Raw genomic sequence first — 19,111 nt, forward strand, 5'->3', positions numbered from 1 at the left:
CTAATGTTTTAATTCTTACTTTTGTAGAGACAGGGTCTCACTATGTTGCCCAGGTTGGTCTCCAACTCTTGGCCTCAAGTGATCCTCCCACCTTGGCCTCCCCCGCCAAAAAAACCCCATTGGCATTACAGGCATGAGCCACCACACCTGGCTCCACTTCTTAGCTTAGGAGTCATTTGTTTCCTGGAGAGGGTGAAAGTAAAAAATGAATTTTCTTTCAAACCTAAGAAGTCCAGGCTCTTTTAAATTTAATTTTCTTATTTTAATTGTAAACGAACATACAGCAACTTGACTTTCTCTTGGTGTATGATCCCGTGTGTTTTAACACAGGTATAGATCCATGAAACCCTGGTCACAATCAGGACACAGAACTGTTCCCTCACCCAAAAACCTGCCTCATGTTCCCCCCACCCCCCAGCCACTGCGCTGCTCTCCCCAGAAAAACGTGGCCTGCTCCAAAGTGTCATATAGTGTCCACAGTGTGTAACCTTTTGAGACTGCCTTCTTTCCCTCGGCGCGATGTCTCTGAGGTTCACCCACGTCCTTGCATGTCTCCCTGTCATTGTGGCTCTTGGAGAGCACCCTCCTTTTTACAGCTGTGTCGTATTCCAGGGCCTGACTGTGCCACACTGTTTATTGGCCCCAGGTGATTAGAATCCAGCTGCTCTAAACGTTGACATGCAGCACTTTGTGCGGGCAGAAGTTTGCATTTGCCTGGAACGGAACCGCCGGTCCCTGTGGCAAGTGTGCACGTGACTTCAAAAGCCGGGCTCTTTCTAGCGCATGGCTTACGCCGAGTCCGCTCTCCTCTCTCCTTTCATCGTAGAGACCCAGAGCAAGCCAGGCAGCACCTCGCCTTTCTCTCTGGGGACCTCCTTAGCTAGGTCGTCTTATTCATTTAGGCACATTCTCCAGTTTCTGTGTCCTGCCCAACGACAGGTGACAGTGTTGCTAAACTTCCTGCCACTACCCAGCAGCAGTCTCCCTTCCTCCGCCTTCCAGCAGCCTCTGCCTCACTTTCCTGCAAGTCCTCACGGTCAGCCTTGGCAAGGGTCCCTCCAGCTCCTACCTACTGCTTGGTCCCAAAGCTAGTGCCACATGACATAGGTCTTGTATTGGTGGCAGCTCACTTCCAGTACCAGAACTCATTCTGGTACCTACAGCGAAATAAACTCCCTCAAACTTGCTGCTGTAAAAACATCCACAATCATGTGCTATTACTGCCTCTCATAGTCCTGGAGCCTGACCGGGCACAGTGAGGTGACTCTCACTTTTGGTGCCTCATGTGGCTGTGGTCCATGTGCCTGTGGTCCAGTGGTGGCTGGGGCTCGGGCAGTCCCCCCCTGCCCCCTTCCCACTGGGGGGTGTCACTGCTGGTCCTTGTCGGGCACTTAGCTGGAGCTGCTGACTGGGACACCCATGATGTCCTTTCCTGTGGCTGCTGTGCCTCCCCACAGCTTTGTGGCTGGGTGCTAAGCGTAAGCATCCCAAGAAGGGCGAGGGGGACAGCTGTGTCACCTGTCTGTGTGACTTGGCCTCAGTAATCACACAATGTCACCTCTGCTGCATTCTGTTGAGTAGAAGCAAGTCATCTAAGCCAGTTCATGTCCAAGAAGGAAATTAGACAATTAAACTCCACCTTTCAAAGGGAGGAGCGTCAAGGAACTGGAGATACGTTTCAAAAGTGCCACAGTGGACCCTTCACAGAGGTGGGCTGGGGAAGAGGCGGGGCACATGCCGAGGACGGTAGGCGGAGAGAACTCGTGTTCACTGAGGGGGACCTTCGGAGGTGGCTGGTTTATCAAGTTGGAGGACGCCAGGCGAGGAGGGATTCTGAGAGCTCCAGTGTGCGCCTGGTGTGGCGGGAGGAAGACGCTCACTGGTGACGGCTATGGAGACACGGCGCGGCTCCCAGACACACTCGGAGTCATCGTCACAGAGACAGGGCATGAGGCTCCAGGGCTGGAGGAGGTCACCAAGGGTAAGAATGGGGACGGATGAAGGAATGGCCAGGGCTAGAAGGAGGGCACAGCAGTGTGGTGGTGGCTCCTGACCACTGAGCCTGCCGGCCCCCTCCTAGTAGAGCTCCGACTGTGGGGGTGGTCGCCCCATGTTCATCTCCCTATCCCTGGGCACTGCGGTTGGCTTAGGTGACTGTGCACGATGCAGCTCTGCAAGGGAGGTCTGCTGAGACAGGTATCCATGGTCCTCCAAAGGGACACGTGGGAAGAGATGGAGGTGCTGGGCGGTGGCAGCCATTCTGCAACCGTGTGGCAGGCTGCAGAGGCAGAGCCACTCACAGAGGTGGCGGTTCCATCACTGAGCCTCCAGATTAACACATCCTGGGCACCCAGTATGGGAACTCTTGTGACAGAAGTTGAGTCAGCAAGTTTGTCACTTGAAGTCCAAAGTGTCTTCATGGATACCAGAGTGGAGGTGGCAAAGGAGGCTGCAAGGTGGGAGAAGGGCAGGAACGTGTGTTGCCCTGCACGGTAGCTAAGGTTCATCTGCCCCCGACCCTGCAGCCAGGCTCCAAACATCTGGCCTAGTAAGTGGTTGAGCCCTAAGAGCAGCTCTTGAGTTAGGTCATTATTATTATACCAGTTTATAGATTGGGAAACCGAGGCACAGAGAGGTGAAGGAACCTATAGAAGGTCACACAGCCAGGAAGTGCCAGCTGGGTACGAACCAGGCAGTCTGTTGCTCCTTCCCTTGAGCCTCACAATGTGTTTTCGGAGGTCACGAGAAGACGGTCTTAAGCTGCAGGGCCTGTTCCCGCCGGCCAGTGGCCAAGCACAGGCCACCCGCAGCCTGGGCAGAATGAGCAGGGCGTGGTGTGGTCAGAGCAGGACGGGCCTGAGGGGAGGGTGGGGAGAGCCCTCCCAGACACCTGTTAGGGGGCGGTGGGGTGCGGGGGAGGGGGTGGGGTGCGGGGGAGGGGGCGGGGTGTTGGATGTTTTTCTGTGGGGGGCGGGTTCTGGGCCCGGTGGGAAAGCAGGAGGAGGGGCGTCGGGGGCCTCGCACGGGGTCGGGAAGATTCCCCAGGCTCAGGAGGGAAGGCAGAGAATTGGAGGCGACGGGCAGCCGCTGCTTTCCGCCCTCGCGCTCCTGTCCTCGGGAGGCTGGCGGCCGGCTGCAAAGTGTCTGCAGGTTTGCGGCCAAAGGGAGGCGCGATCGCCGGTCGCCGGTGCTGTTTGGCCCCAGGTGAGGCTGGAGTCCGGGAGTTTGGGGTGCGCGCCTTGGTGGCTTCTCTAGATGTGCTCACCGTCACTAGGAACCAGCCGGGGCTCGGGGGCTGAGCCGGGAGGGGCCACTGCGCTCTGGGGGCGCTGCCAGGGTCCTGCGTCCTCGATTAGCTGCCGCGGCGGGAGGGGAGCGCCGCCGGGCCCTCCGCCCCTTCCCGCGAGCCCTGGTCGGACGGGAGGACGCACGCGGGGGCACGGGGCGCCGAGGCGGAGCTGCTTTCCCGCCGCCGCAATCGGGGATTAGCGCTCTCGGGGCCGGCGCTGCGGGATTAGCCCGCGTGGACTCGGCGCCCCGCCCGGGGATTACCGCGCGCTCCCCCCGACGTATATATTCCCGCGGCCGCGGCGGCCGGCCCGGCCGGGCATGGCGGCGGCTGGGGGCGCGGCGAGCCGCAGGGGCCCGGGGCGGCCCTGCCCCTTCTCCATCGAGCACATCCTCTCCGGCCTGCCCGAGCGGAGCCCCCCGGCCCGGGCCGCCCGCCCGCCGCAGCCCGCCGGCCGCCAGAGCCCCGCGGAGCAGGCGGAGCCCGGGGCGCCCGAGGCCGCGCCCTGCGCCTGCTGCTGCTGCTGCGGTCCCCGCGGGCCCGCGGAGGCGGCCGCCGGGCTGGGTGAGTGGACGCGGACGCGGGCCGGGCGGGAGGCCCCGGGACGCGGCGCGGTGGGTGCGGAGCTCGGCGCCCCGCCCGCGTCTCACCGCGCCCTCGCCCCGCAGGCGCGCGTCTGCCGTGGCCGCTGAGGCTGGGGCCCGCGGCGCCCCCGTCCTTGGCCGCGCCGGCGGGAGGCGCGGGGGCGCTGCCCGGCGCGGTCGGCCCGGGCCCGCAGCGGCGCACGCGGCGCCACCGCACCATCTTCAGCGAGGAGCAGCTGCAGGCGCTCGAGGCGCTCTTCGTGCAGAACCAGTACCCCGACGTGGGCACGCGCGAGCGCCTGGCCGGCCGCATCCGCCTGCGCGAGGAGCGCGTGGAGGTGGGTGCCCGCCCGGTGCGGCGACGGCGGCCGGGCGGGCTGGCGCTTCTCTTCTCAGGGGACGGCCCGGGCGGCAGCGCGCTCGGGACCGGCCCCGCGCGAGGACCGGCGGGGGCGGGCACGTGCGGGGAGGGGGCGGCAAGGCCAGTTTTCTTTTCGTTTGTTCTAAACTCTTCCCCCACTTTTTCCTGATGATGAAAGACGCGCGTTCACGTCCAGATTCTGGAAGAGGAGAAGAGCAAACACTGAAGAAGGGCGTCCCGGTCGCCGCTGGGCGCGGGCTGTGGCGGCTGGGAAAGAAGGTGGCGCGCGTCCGCGTCCGCCCGCACCTCTGTCCCGAAGCCCCTCCGAGTCCACTGTGGGCTCCTGGGGACTCTGGTAGGGCGCGGGTCCGGGGCTGGGTCTGAGCAGTCCCTCCCCGCTCAGGTCTGGTTCAAGAACCGCCGGGCCAAGTGGCGGCACCAGAAGCGCGCGTCCGCGTTGGCGTCCGCCAGGCTCCTGCATGGAGCCAAGAAGCCCCCCAAGGCGAGCTGCTGAAGCCGTGGGGACCGCGCCTGGGCTTGGCTGTGACCGTCGGAGCCTGCGCTGAGAGACGACAGGCCCACCGCAAAAGGAGCTGGGAGGGGACACCAGCTTCTGCCACCGATCTCCACAACACAGCTCCTTGCCCCTGCAGTTAGTGCTGGGGACAGGGGGATGTGTGTGTCTCCCTGTGCCAACACTTCCCACAAAAAGAAGGGACACAAAGCACCTGGTGCCCTCTCCTCCTCCAGGCAATGGGACAGGGTGGTGGAGGTTCCATGGGGGCCTGCTGGTTACTGGGCAGGTCAGCTTCCTCAACGCCCACCCCCACTGGAGAGGGACTAACTCCACCCCAGGACGGGAACCAGCCCTATCCACCTGGGGAATAGAATCCTCCTCCCTCCCTCCCCCCCGGGAAGGCTGGGCCTCCCTCCTCCCCTCACTGTGGACATGGGCCCCAGGGGACCTGGTCTGCCGCCCTCCCAGGGTGGTGTCTGTGCAATCCTGGGGTTGCTGCCACCTCCAGGGTCCTGTGCTGGGCCTTGGCATTTGGGCCTGTAGAATAAGAAGGTCAGACAAGGTCATGTCCAGGAGCCCCCTCCCCAGCCCTGTAATCTTTGAGCCTCGTGCTGATGTCGGGAAATAAATAAGCAACTACAGATACCACAAAAGGTGTCCAGAGTCCCAAGTCCTCGTGACTCCCATCCCACACCTGGCAGGGAGCTACCACTCACCCCTCCTTGCAGGGAGCTGGCGGGGAGGGCAGCCTGTCTGTGAGAGCACAGCCCATGAGTCCTCAGACCCTGTGCCAGGGCGCCCCCCAGCAGAGAGGACTGCCCCACAGATTGTGGCTGGGGACCCTGGGGGCCTGCCCTGGCCTGTAGTTGCTGCTAACCTGCCTCATGGGTGAGGGTCCTTGCTTCCTCCCTCTGGGGATTTCGATGCTGTGGGGTCTGCCTCCTCACAGGAGTCAGTCTCTGCCATCCTGGGGTGGGGCAAGAGGAAGTTGGATTGGGGAGCGCCCACCCCCACTGCCTTGGAAAATGCCTGCCCCCTTCTCCATCACCTTGGTCCCAGGGTGAAGGACAACGCGAAAACCAGGCTTCCATTCCCAACGTGGGCCCTACAGTGGGTCCAAGGCACCTCACGCCCCCTCAGCTGGCTTAAGCACCTTGCTCTGTCTCCTTACAGGTCCTGGGCTGGGGGGTCCTGACAAGGGACACAATCCGTCTGTAAAAGCAGGACTGCAGAATCCCAGGCTGCAGCTCCTGGAACTCTGTGAGGCTGGACAGCTTGGGTGACACCAAGCAGGCATGGTGTCCCCTGGCCAGAGCTGCCCTAATACTGCCGGGTGCCTCCACTCTCCAGGATGCACCTTCTGGCTGTCACAAAACTCTCCCTGAGTCCTGGCCTTGCCCTTGGAGACTGTACTATTTGTGGAAATGACAGTGTCCTGCTCAGCTCCCCTGTGGGCCGGGACACCCCCATCTCACTGGGCTCCAGGCCCCTCACCCTCCTGGGCTGAATGGCCATCTGCCATTGTGTAGGACAGCCATGGCCAGAGCTCACCTGAGTGCCGCCTTCGTGGGCCCAGGAGCGGTGCTGCTCTCCTGAGTTTCCTCTTGGAGCTCCAGCTGACACTGTGGCTGGCCATGACATGGGCATGCTTGGGCTCTAGCACTCCCCTCTCATCTCCATCTTCCCCCTGGTTGCTTTTCCACTCTCAGGCCCCCATTACAATCTCTCTGCCACATTGACACCCCCAGCCCAGCCCTCTCCCCTGAGCTATTTATCTCCAACTGTCCCCTTGACTACTCCACTTGGAAGACCACAGACTCCTCCACCTGGAAAACCAGACTCCTCAAGGTTATCTTGTCCACAGAGAGCCCTTCCCTGGTGCCAGCCAGGCACGTGAGACAGAGAGCTAGCGAGCACCTGACCCCTCCGCATCCCTCACCCACTATACCCAGGCCAACCACAAGCTAATTTTACCTCAAAACCAACCCATCGATAAATCCCAGAATCTCTTCTCTCCAGCTCCAACTGCACCAACATGGTGTAAACCGTCTCCTTGCACTTTGACCAGTACATCTGTTTCCAGTACAGCTGCACCCACCTGCACCCACTCTGGCTCCTCTTTCATTCAGAATAAAGACAAAACTCCTCGCCGTGACGCACCTGTGCAGCCTGGCCCCGCCCCTCATCTCACCACTCACCCCTGTGTGTATTCAAAGGTCTTTGGAACTCATCTTGCTCCCTCCTGCCAATGGGCCTTTGCACATATTCTTCCCTCAAACGGGGGCCTGTCTGTTCATCTTTTGGATCTGCCTGGGGAAACATCCCCTGACTTCCCCCACTAAGTTCAGACTCTTTTCTTGAGCTGACACAGCTGCAATTTTACGCCTGTGTGTGGGATGATCTAACGTGTGTCTTTGTCTTCCTCATTGGACTGTCCACTCTACAAGGGCAGAAACAACACCATGGAGTCCCCAGGGAATGAAGGGATGATTGTATATTGTAAAAGCAAAATTGTACTAAATTGTTCTGAGGCAGAACTTATTTGTTTGACATAATTCATAACCTCCTTTTGGGAAGAAATTCCTGAAAAATGCTTAGGCAATTTTCTGGTCCACTTCAGTGAGAATCAACCCACTTCTAGGAAGCCCACTTTGGCTTTCAGGGGCCTAATAATCCTTAAGCAGACGTTTCTTTGTTGAACCACCATATTGCTCTTTGTTTTTTTTTTTTTTTTTTTCAATCTTTTGTTAGATAAATACCAAGAAAGAATTGTCTTAGGGTTTTCTTCCATAAAGTTTGAAACGCACATATAATCAAATTTTCGGGACTTTTTAACAAATAATATCGACACATACACAGTGATTATTTATTTGACATAAATTGGAATTCCAAGGCGTTTGGATTCTATAGTGCTGAATTTCTCACTATTAGTGCGATCCACACGCTCCACCACAGCGCCCCCTCGTGTCCACAACCCAGACATGCACGAATAGCGCGGGGCGGGACGAGGACTACAATTCCCACAAGGCCTAGCGCTGTTAGTGGCCTCAGTACGGAGTGCGACCTTTCGTTAGAACTATGCAGCTTTCTTATTGGCCAATTGTTGGAGGCGCCTGCGCAAATGGTGCAGTACCGCCTTCCCGACCCTGTGACGCGCCTGCGCTGCCCGAGCGGTCCTGGGATAGCGATGGAGACGCCGGACGCATCCGCCCCGGCCCCGTTGCTCCCTGCCGGGTCCGGGCCCCGTAGGAAGCGCGCGGCTGGGGAGGCTGGGGCTCTAACGAGCAAGCAGCGGGTCCTAGATGAGGAAGAGTATATCGAGGTACGACCTCGGTGTGGACGCCGGCGGTGTTCTGGTCCCTCCCCCGCCTCGCGCTCCTCTCGGGTCCCTTCTCTCGAGTCTTGGCGCTGCCTTCTCGTCGTGGAAGTGGAACAGCCCGAGTCCCCGCCCTTGGGGTGTGGACGGTCCCGGGAGCCAAGGAAACAGTGCGAGGGAGGTGTCCTGGATGGGGAGGTTCCAGCAGTGCGGTAGGGGTGGGGAGCGGCTCAGTTTGTATGTGGTGGAAGTCAGGGAAGTAAGGTTTCCTGTTAAAGTGTGCGTAGGAGTTTGACAGACTGAAAGGATGGTGGCAAAGAGGGCTTTCCAGAGAGCGGTAACAGAGGTCCTGGAAAGAGGGCCGTTGTGGCGGCATCTTGAGGGAGTGGCCCCTGACGCCGCTGGAAGTAGGTGTTGGTCCTACCGCAAGTACGCAGGAGCTGCCGCGAGGGTTGGGGGAAGTCACTTTGGTTTTCCACTGGTTAAATTTGGGACGCCTTTGGGATATACAAACGGTGGGTGTAGTAGGCAGCTGGGTGCACAGATTTGCAGCTCAGGAGCAAGGTCTGGGTGGAGGTACATACTGGGGAATCTCAACTGGTGGTGGTGGTGACTGGCTGAAGTCACTCAGGACATGGGTTTAGATTGGAAGCAGAAGATCAAAGGTGGAATGAAGGTGGCAACACTCATATTGGTTTGGCTGGTGTGAAAGTGAAGCCAGTAAAGGAGAGGGAGAAAGACCAGTTAGCGAGGGGAAAGGGAAGGGTTTCGTGGACATCACAGGGGGATTTAGTAATGTTAGAGGTCACAGCGTGGCCACCACATGGAGTGTTGAACCTCACTAGAAAGTGCCCCCAAGTTTCCTCAAGCAAGCTCCAATTACTGTGGAAGGGAGAAGTTGAAGGAGGTTCAGTGAGGGCTGTAGCATATACAGCGGTAGACTAGGAGGCAGGGGTGCCCAGATGGCAGCTCTGACTTTTGTTCTGATCTCTCCTGGCAGGGCCTCCAGACGGTCATCCAGAGAGATTTCTTTCCTGATGTGGAGAAGCTGCAGGCCCAGAAGGAGTACCTGGAGGCCGAGGAGAATGGAGACTTGGAACGGATGCGCCAGATTGCCATCAAGTTTGGTTCTGCCCTGGGCAAGATGTCCCGAGAGCCCCCGCCACCCTGTAAGAGGACCCTGTGTGTGGCAGAGAGGGGAAAGCCTGCTGAAGTGATGCCTCAGGCTTGCTCTAAAACGTACCCCTTTTTTATCTCCCAGATGTGACTCCAGCCACATTTGAAACTCCTGAAGTACACACAGGCACTGGAGTGGTGGGCAGCAAGCCCAGGGCCCGAGGCCAAGGCTTGGAGGAGGGTGAGTGAGAGCTCCCTCTTGCTCACAGGGTCGGGATTGCCTGGGAATCTTATCCTGTGAGGCCCTGAGGGGGTGGTCTGGAGGGCTGCAGGTCACATCTTGTCCCTGAGGGGTCTCCTTGCCTAAGCAGCAATCTGTGAAGTCAAAGAGCACTGATCTAGGAGGCAGAAGATCGGGGTTGGCCTCTGTGGACTGGGAATCTCACCACCTCTCTCGCTCTGGCCTGCTCACTCTGCCTCAGTCCCTGCCCTGTGGCCGTCATGGGCGTTGGAAGGCTCCTTTCCTCACTGTCTCCTGAAGACGCCTCAGGGCCTCTACCTTTGTTTCTTCTATGTTGATTGCTCTCCCCAGATAAGGGCACAGCTGCTTCTCTTCTTTCAGGTCTCTGCTCAGATGTTGCTTGTTCAGGGAAGTCTTCCCTGATCTCCAGTGCAAAGTCACAGCACCCCTGTGCCCTCTGGCTTCCAGCCTGGCTTTGTTTTTTTACTGCAGGATGTGACATTTCATAAAAAACATTTCTGTTTGTGTATCGTCTCTTTCTCTCTAATTAGTATCACTTTCATAAGAGCAGAAACTTTGTCTTGCCTCCATCTGTATGCTCTGCACCTAGAACAGCGCATAGGTGTTGTGGGCCTTTGACAAGTATATGTAGAACAGATGAACTTGTTGTCTTTTTCGATATGTTTACTGGGGTGTACGACACACAGGTGTACGTGATAACACCCAGACTTTATGAGAGGACCTTTTTAGGAAAGGGCATCTGAGTCCTGTTGAATACAAGTGTATTGTGTGCTGTGGTCAATCGATTTGTCAGCGGATGGGATGGACAAGATGGTATTATTTACTGGATTCTAGTCTGCAGTATGATATACTAGCATGGACGTGCTGTGTGTTCACACAATGTGATGTTTCCTGCTTTACAGTCTAATTTTTTCTACCATTAATGCAGTCCTTGTCGTCATCCTTGGGCCTTGATTCTTTACTGAAATGTGGCTTGTGAGTCACAGGGCAATTTGGAGGTTCTTTTTATGCCTTCACACTTTACACGTCAGTAAATATAAGAATCATTTTCGTAATCTGATAGTGGGTACCACCGTCACTCACATTTACAGGCCGGGAACCTGAGACTCAGGAAGGCAGTAACTTCTGTAGGTCTCCTAGATGGTCAGTGGTGGAATGGGGTTTGGAGCCTCATTTTTGTGATGCCAGGTCTCGAACTTGTAACCACTGTGCTTTGTGCACAGTCTGGAATGTAGCAGGTGGTCAGTTAAGACTGTCCCTAGAATGGAACAAAAAGCCATCCTCCAGATGTCCTCACTGAGGTTTGCATCACCGCACACAGCACCAGAATGCCACCTCAGCAGGGTGCCACTTTCCATGGTGGCAGGGGTAGCAGGGGGTGGTTGGGGTTGTGAGGCCCCATCTGGAGCAGAGTCATATGGCGTCCCTGTCATCAGGACTGGCTGGCAGGTCCAGACACTTAGGTGACAACCACCCACCTGTAGTACAAGAACCGTGAGGGAAGAGTGGTTAGGGTAAGGAAATCCCAGAGAGGGAGAGAGAGCCCTGGGGGCTTTGGAGGTAGATCCTATGGGCTAGGCATAGCTTTGGTTGGGGAGGAGCCTACTTGTGGTCATGACTCTTGCTCTAATGCCTGGATTGCTCCAGCCCCCCACGTCTGAAGCAGATTACACATTTCCGTCGGTGTCCAGCAGGGGAGCGGAGCTGGCCAGGCGACTGCAGGGTGCAAGCTGAGGGCTCCCTGAGCAGTCAGGGTGGGCTGATCCCACCCCTACAAGGAGTCCTTTGGGAGTGTAGGCTCTCATGGACAGAAGCCAGGCCCAGGGGTCAGGATTCCAGCCATGCTTTGAGGGCGGTGTGATTCCTGGGACTGGGCATGCTGGTCTCCCCTGACTGCAAAGTGGTGTTTATGCCATTTGTGGTCTGTGTTTTCCCTACCTGCAAACCCCTGAGCAGGAGAGGCTGGCGAGGAGGAGGAGGAGGAGAAGGAGCCACTGCCGAGCCTGGACGTCTTCCTGAGCCGCTACACAAGCGAGGACAATGCCTCCTTCCAGGAGATCATGGAGGTGGCCAAGGAGAAGAGCCGGGCACGCCACGCTTGGCTCTACCAGGCTGAGGAGGAGTTTGAGAAGGTATTCCTGGGGTACCGGGGCGTAGGCCCTCTTAGTTGGCGAGGGGGGAGCCACAGGCACAGTGCCTGGGGCTATCTCTGACCATCAGTTTTCCCCACGCGATTGCAGAGGCAGAAAGATAATCTCGAGCTCCCATCAGCAGAGCATCAAGCTGTCGAGAGCAGCCAGGCGGGCGTGGAGACCTGGAAGTACAAGGCCAAGAACTCCCTCATGTACTACCCCGAGGGTGAGCGGGCAGGGCCCAGCAGCTCGGTAGGGAGGCGCAGGATGGAGCCATGTATGTCTGGCTCTGAGTTTGGGTCAGCCTTCAGGGCATATGTACATGCCCGCTTGCAGTCTGGGCCTCGGAGAGCTCCTAGTCTGTTCAAGGCCGACGGAGGAGTGAGGCTCTCACAAGCTGCAGTCAGAGTCTGAGCTCAGCCCGATGCTTCTGTTCAGCGGGAGTGACTTGGCCGGGAGAGTGAGCCTGCTCCTGCCTCTCAGGCCACTGGGCTGCTGGGCTGAGGTGGGCCCTGCCCACCCTCCTGACACATGCTACATCTCTGCTTTGTCTGCCAGGTGTCCCTGAGGAAGAGCAGCTGTTCAAGAAGCCCCGGCAGGTGGTGCATAAGAACACACGCTTCCTTCGGGACCCCTTCAGCCAGGCTCTGAGCAGGTGCCAGCTCCAGCAGGCGGCTGCCCTCAATGCCCAGGTGAGCAGCAGGCCGGCAGGGCCACATGAGGCTCGGTGTGGCAATGCTGGCTAGGGCAGGCACGGCCTCTTTGACTTCCTTGGGCTTGGTGGAGCTCAGTGGGTGGAAGTATTTGGGACCCTTGCAGCAGGGTCTTTTCTTGGCCCATGTAGGCTCCCACTGGGCACTGTCTTGGCTAGACACGCTCTGTGGGTCCGGATCTGTGCCAGCTCCCTTGATGGCAGGGGCCAACCCAGTCCAGCCATGCCCATGCCCACACACCGGGCAGGGCTGTGGAGTAGACAGTGGGTAGGCAGGCAGGGAAGCCAGCAAGCCCCCAAGGGTGAGCTGGGGTGAGACAGTGTCCGGGTGGCAGAAGGCAGAGGTTTTCCGAGCCTGGAAGCAAGATGATGGGGGCTCTGATGGTGACTGTGTGGTTGTGGGATCGAAGGGTGGGACGCAGGGAGGGACTGGAGCACAGGCCCTTCTGTCAGTGTTGCCCCCGCAGTGGCCTGAAGTCAGGACCTTCTGGAAGTAGCCAGGGTCGGGTGCTGAGCTGAGGGCTCGGCATCGCCCTGGATGGGGGGGGGGGCGTCCCCTGCTCGGTGCCCAGTCTGTCAGCCTCAAGGTCTTTTGGGGGGTGGGGGTGACAGGGTCCTCCCTCTTTCCCCAAGGCAGCTGCCAGCCCCAGAGCCCCAGCTTTGCCCTGAGGAGGGGAAGTGTTTCCAGCATGTTCCTGTGTGTCTGCCAGCTGGGGAGAGAGAACTCCAGCCCTCCTGACGCTTGCCTCTCTGCTCGTTCCAGCACAAGCAGGGCAAGGTGGGCCCCGACGGGAAGGAGCTGATCCCTCAGGAGTCCCCCCGCGTGGGCGGATTTGGATTTGTTGCCACCCCTTCTCCTGCCCCTGGTGAGAAACGCGCTCCTGCCGAGCGGGCCCACTGCTGGGACTGCCTGGGGGGTGGGGTGGGCTGTCAGGTGGCCACGCTATCCACCTGGTCTTCCCCATGCCTTATGTGACTCAGGGACCTAGTGTCCTATCTGTGCAAGGACAGAGCTGGACTCTGGGGCCCTGAGAGGCAGATACCCAGGCTGGCTGGGGCTGCAGGAGCGCTGGGCTCTCTCAGGCAGACCCACCGAGACGTCCTGGCTCGCATGTTCCCTTCTGGTGCTCACCACCGCGTCAGCAGGTGGGGTGCTGTGTGCACAGTGCTTACAGACCCAAGTCCAGAGAGTTCTGTGGGGTGAGGAGGACCTGAGTCTCCTGCAATAGGCTAGCGAGACTTGCTGGTCCTGTGGTGTGTGTGGGCGTCCTCTGTCCCCCGTAACCCTGGTCTCTGCTCTCGGGTACTTGTTGCTGTGACATAGGCCAGGGTGTGTGGAGGTGCCATGTTTGCCTGGAGTTCTAGGAGGTTTGGAGCCTCCAGGAGGCTACTCAGGCTGAGCACATGGCTGTAGGGGCCTCGACCTGCCTCGGGCCCACTGTGACCTTGGCATTTCCCTCTCAGAGGAAGGAGGTGCCAAGGTTCCAGTGTCCTGGAGAAGGAGAGAGGGCCAGCTGCTGGCCTTGCAGTTACCTGGGACGCACATGGGGTGAACCGGCTGTGGCTGGGGGGAGAGCCTGGCAGGGCGCCTGTGCTCTGGCCTGAGGTGGCTGTGGGCTCTCCGTCTGCAGGTGTGAGTGAGTCCCCGCTGATGACCTGGGGGGAGGTTGAGAACACACCCTTGCGAGTCGAAGGATCAGAAACCCCCTACGTGGACAGGACGCCGGGCCCAGCCTTCAAGGTCAGTTGTGGTGAGGAGAGGCAGGGTGGGACTTAGTGTGGATGCCCACTGGACCCTGAGTGCCCATGGCTCGGGACTGAGTGCTACGGATGGGACCCCAGCTGACAGAGGAGAGCGCTGGCACTTCTGGATGCTGGGGTGCTGAAGACAGACATGGCTGGATGGGGGTGCCATGGACAGATTTGGTTGGGGGGGGCTGAGGCACCAAGGCAGGCAGTAGCCTGGGCCCCCCTAGAGCCTGAAGGCTGGGGGCTGTTCATAGATGCGGTGAGATGTCACAGGCCAGGAGCCATGAGTGTGGGATGTGGCTGTGTGCTTGCAGAGAAAGGCCTCTGGTTACAGAACGCAATTAGGGACACACCAGAGTGTGGTGGCTTAAGCCCAGTGTTGTAGGAGTGGTCCGAGTGGGGTATTCGAGGCCTGGAGCAGGCAAGGGGGACTCTTCACGGGCCAGGTCAGATGTGACCAGGCAAGGGTGTGTCGAGGTGGCCCCTAAGTGCCAGGCAGCGAAGGGAAGCTCGGTGGCAGATGGCATAAAGAAATTGGGTGGCCCAGGGTGGTGTGGCCCTGGAGAGGTATTGAGATGACAAGGTGCTCTGTCTGCAGGGAGTTTTTTGGGGAAACTGAGTCACTGGTGTGGTTTGGAAAGGAGGAGAGGTCCCCAGAACTTGGGAGCATGCATGTCCCACTGTTGGGAAGCTGGGCCCTGCCTATGCTGACTCTGGAATGCTGAGGGGGCCAAAAGGCAGAGGTTTGTGTTTGCAGAGACCAAGGGTGTGGGGTTGCATCACCTGCTTTGAGAAAGAATGCCAGGAGAGGTAGCGTGTGTGGCATGACCAGAAGGCCAGGGCAGGTGGCCAGACAGGAGCTCATGTCCAGCCAGTTCCTTTAAACACTGGCAGTGATCAGTGTTTGAATTGCAGTGGAAAAAGAGAGTGCACTCATGGAGCAGCAAAAATTTACAACAGCTAAAAATAACTTAGCTTTCATAAAGAAAACCACAGATTTTCTCGCACACCTGAGGAGGGCACTGTCCCGTCTCTGTCTCGTCTCCTTACCCTAAATTCTGACCTGGCTTATGGTTTATTTCAGGACTTTTCCCTTTTTCTGTTGGCCTCGGTTCCAGGCCTGAGGCACAGCCAAGGCATCAGGGCCTTATGCTGCGCTCCCAGTTGACAGCAGAGCCGCCTCTTTGTTCTCTTTCCCGTTTGTCTTGGTTATCCTTGAGTCTCAGACGAGGTTTCAGAACCAAGGCACCCAAAACTTCTGCCCATGTTCTGCCTAGACGTGCGTTACCTCTACAAACTACCCTAGGGAAGGACCAGTGGCGCCACGCTGGGAGGCGTTTAGAAATAAAAGAATTTAGGGTCTGAGAAAGTTGGTGACTCTAATTGTGCTGAGAAGCAGAGTATTTGGAAATAAAGTAACCTTGGTCCTTAATGTGTATAGCAGAGTACATTCCAGGAAGGCGGAAGGTTAAAGGCAAAAAGAATAACCATAAAACAACTAGAAGAAAATAATGTCAAGTATTTAGTCTGTTTTTATTTTTTTTCTTTCTTTTTTTTTTTTCTAAGACGGAGTCTTACTCTGTCACCTGGGCTAGAGTGCAGTGACATCAGCCTAGCTCACTGCAACCTCAAACTCCTGGGCTCAAACAATCCTCCTGCCTCAGCCTCCCAAGTGGCTGGAACTACAGGTGCACACCACCATACCTGGCTAATTTTTGTATTTTCTTGTAGAGACGGGGTCTCACTCTTGCTCAGGCTGGTCTGGAACTCCTGGGCTCAAGCAATCCTCCTGCCTTAGCCTCCCAGAGTGCTAGGATTATAGACATGAGCCACTGTGCCCATCCTAGTCTGATTTTAAGTAAGGAAGAAATCACAAATTTATAGCTACACAAAAATGACAAATTTATGTACAGCAGACAATGTCATAAAGGTAAAGCAGGCCAGGCACGGTGGCTTTTGCCTGCAATCCTAGTGCTCTGGGAGGCTGAGGTGGGAGGATTACTTGAGGTAAGAAAAATAGCTTCTAGGCCAGGTGCGGTGGCTCACACCTGTAATGCTAGCACTCTGGGAGGCCGAGGCAGGAGGATCGCTCAAGGTCAGGAGTTCAAGATCAGCCTGAGCAAGAGCCAGACCCCGTCTCTGCTTAAAAAAAAAAAAAAAAAGAAAAGAAAGAAATTATCTGGACAATTAAAAATATATATAGAAAAAATTAGCCGGGCATGGTGGCGCATGCCTGTAGTCCCAGCTACTCGGGAGGCTGAGGCAGGAGGATCACTTGAGCCCAGGAGTTTGAGGTTGCTGTGAGCTAGGCTGACGCCACGGCACTCTAGCCAGGGCAAAAGAGCAAGACTCTGTCTCCAAAAAAAAAAAAAAAATAGCTTCTAGTTTGGCAGGAAGTTTGAAAAAAAAAAAGCAAAGCAAATAACTAAAGAGAAGTTTGCACGGCATAGCTTAATTTATTTGACACAGGTGAAGCTCCTGTGAGTAACAACAACAACAAAACCCTAAAGAGCTCATTGAGAGAAAATTAGGCCAGGGATATGCGTGGGAAGTTCTTGAAAGAAATACAGAAGGTGAAAAAAGACAGGTGTTCACTCTAGCAATCGGGGGAATCACCAAGATGCTCTTTTTTCCTGAAAGATGTCAGGGGCTCTGACTCGGCAGGCCTGCCTTTGGGAGGAGCTCGAGGACAGGCGGGGAGTGCCAGGCCTGGGTAGGTGGGGCAGGCTTGCGAGGTGGGGGGCTTTCCAGGGCTTAGGAGGAGGTGACAGTGGATTGTGGGGATTGTGGAGGCCACGAGGAGAGGCTGGTGCCCACAGCGGTGGTCCTCTGTGTAAAGGACTCCCTGGCTCGTGGCAGGGCTGCCACAGGCCACCCACACACCTGCTGCCTTGTAGATCTTGGAGCCAGGCCGCAGGGAGCGGCTGGGGCTGAAGATGGCCAATGAGGCTGCTGCGAAGAACCGGGCCAAGAAGCAGGAGGCCCTGCGGAGAGTGACGGAGAACCTGGCCAGGTGAGGGGTGGCCTGGCCCTGGGCTGAGAGGAGAGTGTCTCTGCCCGACTCCTGCTTGGCACTGTCCCTGGCATTGCACACACATGGCCTGCGAGGCAGAGTCCTGGGCAGGTCTGCCCCTTCTCTGATCCATAGCGTGGCCTGACATGAACCAGGGACACTGGGTCCCCCTCCAGCTTCTCTTTCCTCCACCTCCTCCTGGGCCCATCCCTAAGAGGCCCCCTTAGGCCTGCTTAGGTCTATGGTCCCACTATGAGCTCCTGTCAGCCCTGTGGAGAGAGTGTCATCCTTCCCCTTGGAGAGGAGTGAGGACTCCGACTCCCAGAGGTCGAGGGTCCACCCCAGCCTCCACAGCCAGGGACAGCACCTCAAGGTTGGCCCCACTGCCAGCCAGTGCTGCTCTCCTCAGCTCAGAGTGACCACGTGTCTGCCCAGGTTTTTCCCAGGGCCAAGGGGAGGGTCTGCTGCTCTCAGCACCCAGCCACCTAACGCTTGCTGCCTCTCGCCCATCCCTCCACCCCAGCCTCACCCCCAAAGGCCTCAGCCCAGCCATGTCTCCAGCCCTGCAGCGCCTTGTGAGCAGGACGGCCAGCAAGTACACAGATCGGGCCCTGAGGGCCAGCTACACGCCATCCCCAGCACGATCGACCCACCTCAAGACCCCGGCCAGCGGGCTGCAGACCCCCACGAGCACACCCGTCCCGGTCTCTGCCGCACGCAGCCCACTCACGCTGGACCCGACCTCCATCACAGACAACCTGCTGCAGCTGCCCGCCCGGCGCAAAGCCTCGGACTTCTTCTAGACCCAGGCCCGGGCTGGGCCCGTGGACGCTTGGTGGAGCCTGCAGGACAGCTGTCCACCCAGCAGAGGACTCTAGCCTTCTGGGGACCCAGGCCCGGGCCAAAAGTGGTCACCCATTGCAGGAACCACAGGAGAAAGGTGCCGTGCCGCAGCCAGGCTGGCACGGGGCACGTGCCCACCCCATACCCTGGGTCCTTGCCAAAACTGTTTTCTATTTAAACCCCCGACCCCCGAACTGTCATTAAAGGGCACCTGGCACTGTCTGGCAGGGCAGCCTTTCCGTCCAGTTCCCCACGCAGGCTGTGGGGGCGCCCTGAGGCCTGCGTCGCGTCTCAGGACTTGGGGCCTTCAGTGAGGCCCCCAGGGGAGAAAGCTTCGGGTGGGGTAGCCTGGGAGGGCTGGGGGCCTCTGGCGGCATTTCTGCGGCACCTGGAACCTGCCTTCTGAGCTGAGCGCGCACACGCACCCAGCGCTGTCTGCTCCTCTGAGGGAGGGTGGAGCCCCTGGGAATTGAGCCCCTTGGTCCTCCTGGGGCTCCGGGACCAGGTCCTCAGCCTCCCAGCCGGGCCTGCCCCGCATAGTTGGCCGGTTATAGGGCTGCATGGGGGCTGCCGTGGCACTGGGCACCTTCCTGGTGGGCTTGGGCAGGACCTTGTCCCAGCACCTGGCTTCTAGCCCAGGTGGGGCAAGGCTGAGCATCTTCCCGCCCCTTGTCATCCCACCAGCAGGAGCCCACAGGTGACCATGGCCCGGGCCGCAGCGTACAGAAATGGGCAGGCTCCTCCGAGACCCGCTCAGCACGGGCTGAGGGTGTGGGTGCCTCGCCCCCAGGAGGCTGGTGGCCGGCTAGGCTCAGAATCTGCTTCCCTGTCAGCCCACAACCTTGGTCTGCTTGCAGGCTGGTTGCTTCAGGGCTCAAGTGGAGGTCACAGATTGTGCCTTCCGGGTGCCAGGGGCTCGAGATGCTTGGGAGCACATCTGGCCCTTGATCACACCAGAATCCTTCCTGCGTTGAATGCACCAGCCCTGCGCTAGGTGGTCCTCTTGCCCCCTGCCTAAGTGCTGATGTGCTCGGGAGGCCTGTCCGGGGCCTGACACGGACCTGGGCCTGCTAACCTGTGCTCCTCCACAGTGAGTTCCTGCAAGCCCAGGCATGCCCTGGCACCCCTGGGGGCTCGGGGGTGGGGCTCAGGTGAGGTTGGGCCCCAGGCTGGGACTGTCAGAGGTGGGGAAAGTGGGGCTTTTGGTGCTTGTCCCC

At 58.4% G+C, this 19,111-nt stretch overlaps 2 protein-coding genes across 3 annotated transcripts; both read left to right on the forward strand.

Annotated features, from left to right (window-relative positions):
• Positions 1 to 3,609: 3,609 nt before the first annotated feature.
• GSC2 (goosecoid homeobox 2) lies at positions 3,610 to 5,376 on the forward strand. The gene is made up of 3 exons (XM_045535107.1): positions 3,610 to 3,853; positions 3,958 to 4,211; positions 4,638 to 5,376. Exons 1-3 carry the CDS (start codon positions 3,610 to 3,612, stop codon positions 4,746 to 4,748), a joined length of 609 nt encoding a protein of 202 aa, XP_045391063.1. The 3' UTR covers positions 4,749 to 5,376.
• Positions 5,377 to 7,855: 2,479 nt separating this feature from the next.
• On the forward strand, positions 7,856 to 18,116 carry ESS2 (ess-2 splicing factor homolog). 2 transcript variants are annotated; one of them, XM_045535203.1, is made up of 10 exons: positions 7,856 to 8,073; positions 9,068 to 9,236; positions 9,329 to 9,424; positions 11,402 to 11,577; positions 11,686 to 11,803; positions 12,136 to 12,269; positions 13,053 to 13,155; positions 13,921 to 14,030; positions 16,936 to 17,051; positions 17,575 to 18,116. In XM_045535203.1, exons 1-10 carry the CDS (start codon positions 7,873 to 7,875, stop codon positions 17,852 to 17,854), a joined length of 1,503 nt encoding a protein of 500 aa, XP_045391159.1. In that variant the 5' UTR covers positions 7,856 to 7,872; the 3' UTR covers positions 17,855 to 18,116. The 2 variants fall into 2 exon arrangements, with proteins under 2 accessions (XP_045391159.1, XP_045391158.1); XM_045535202.1 differs by having other exon boundaries at positions 17,613 to 18,116.
• The last annotated feature ends 995 nt before the right edge of the window (positions 18,117 to 19,111 follow it).

Source organism: Lemur catta, chromosome 21, assembly GCF_020740605.2.
Source record: "Lemur catta isolate mLemCat1 chromosome 21, mLemCat1.pri, whole genome shotgun sequence".
Taxonomy (NCBI): Eukaryota; Metazoa; Chordata; class Mammalia; order Primates; family Lemuridae; genus Lemur; species Lemur catta.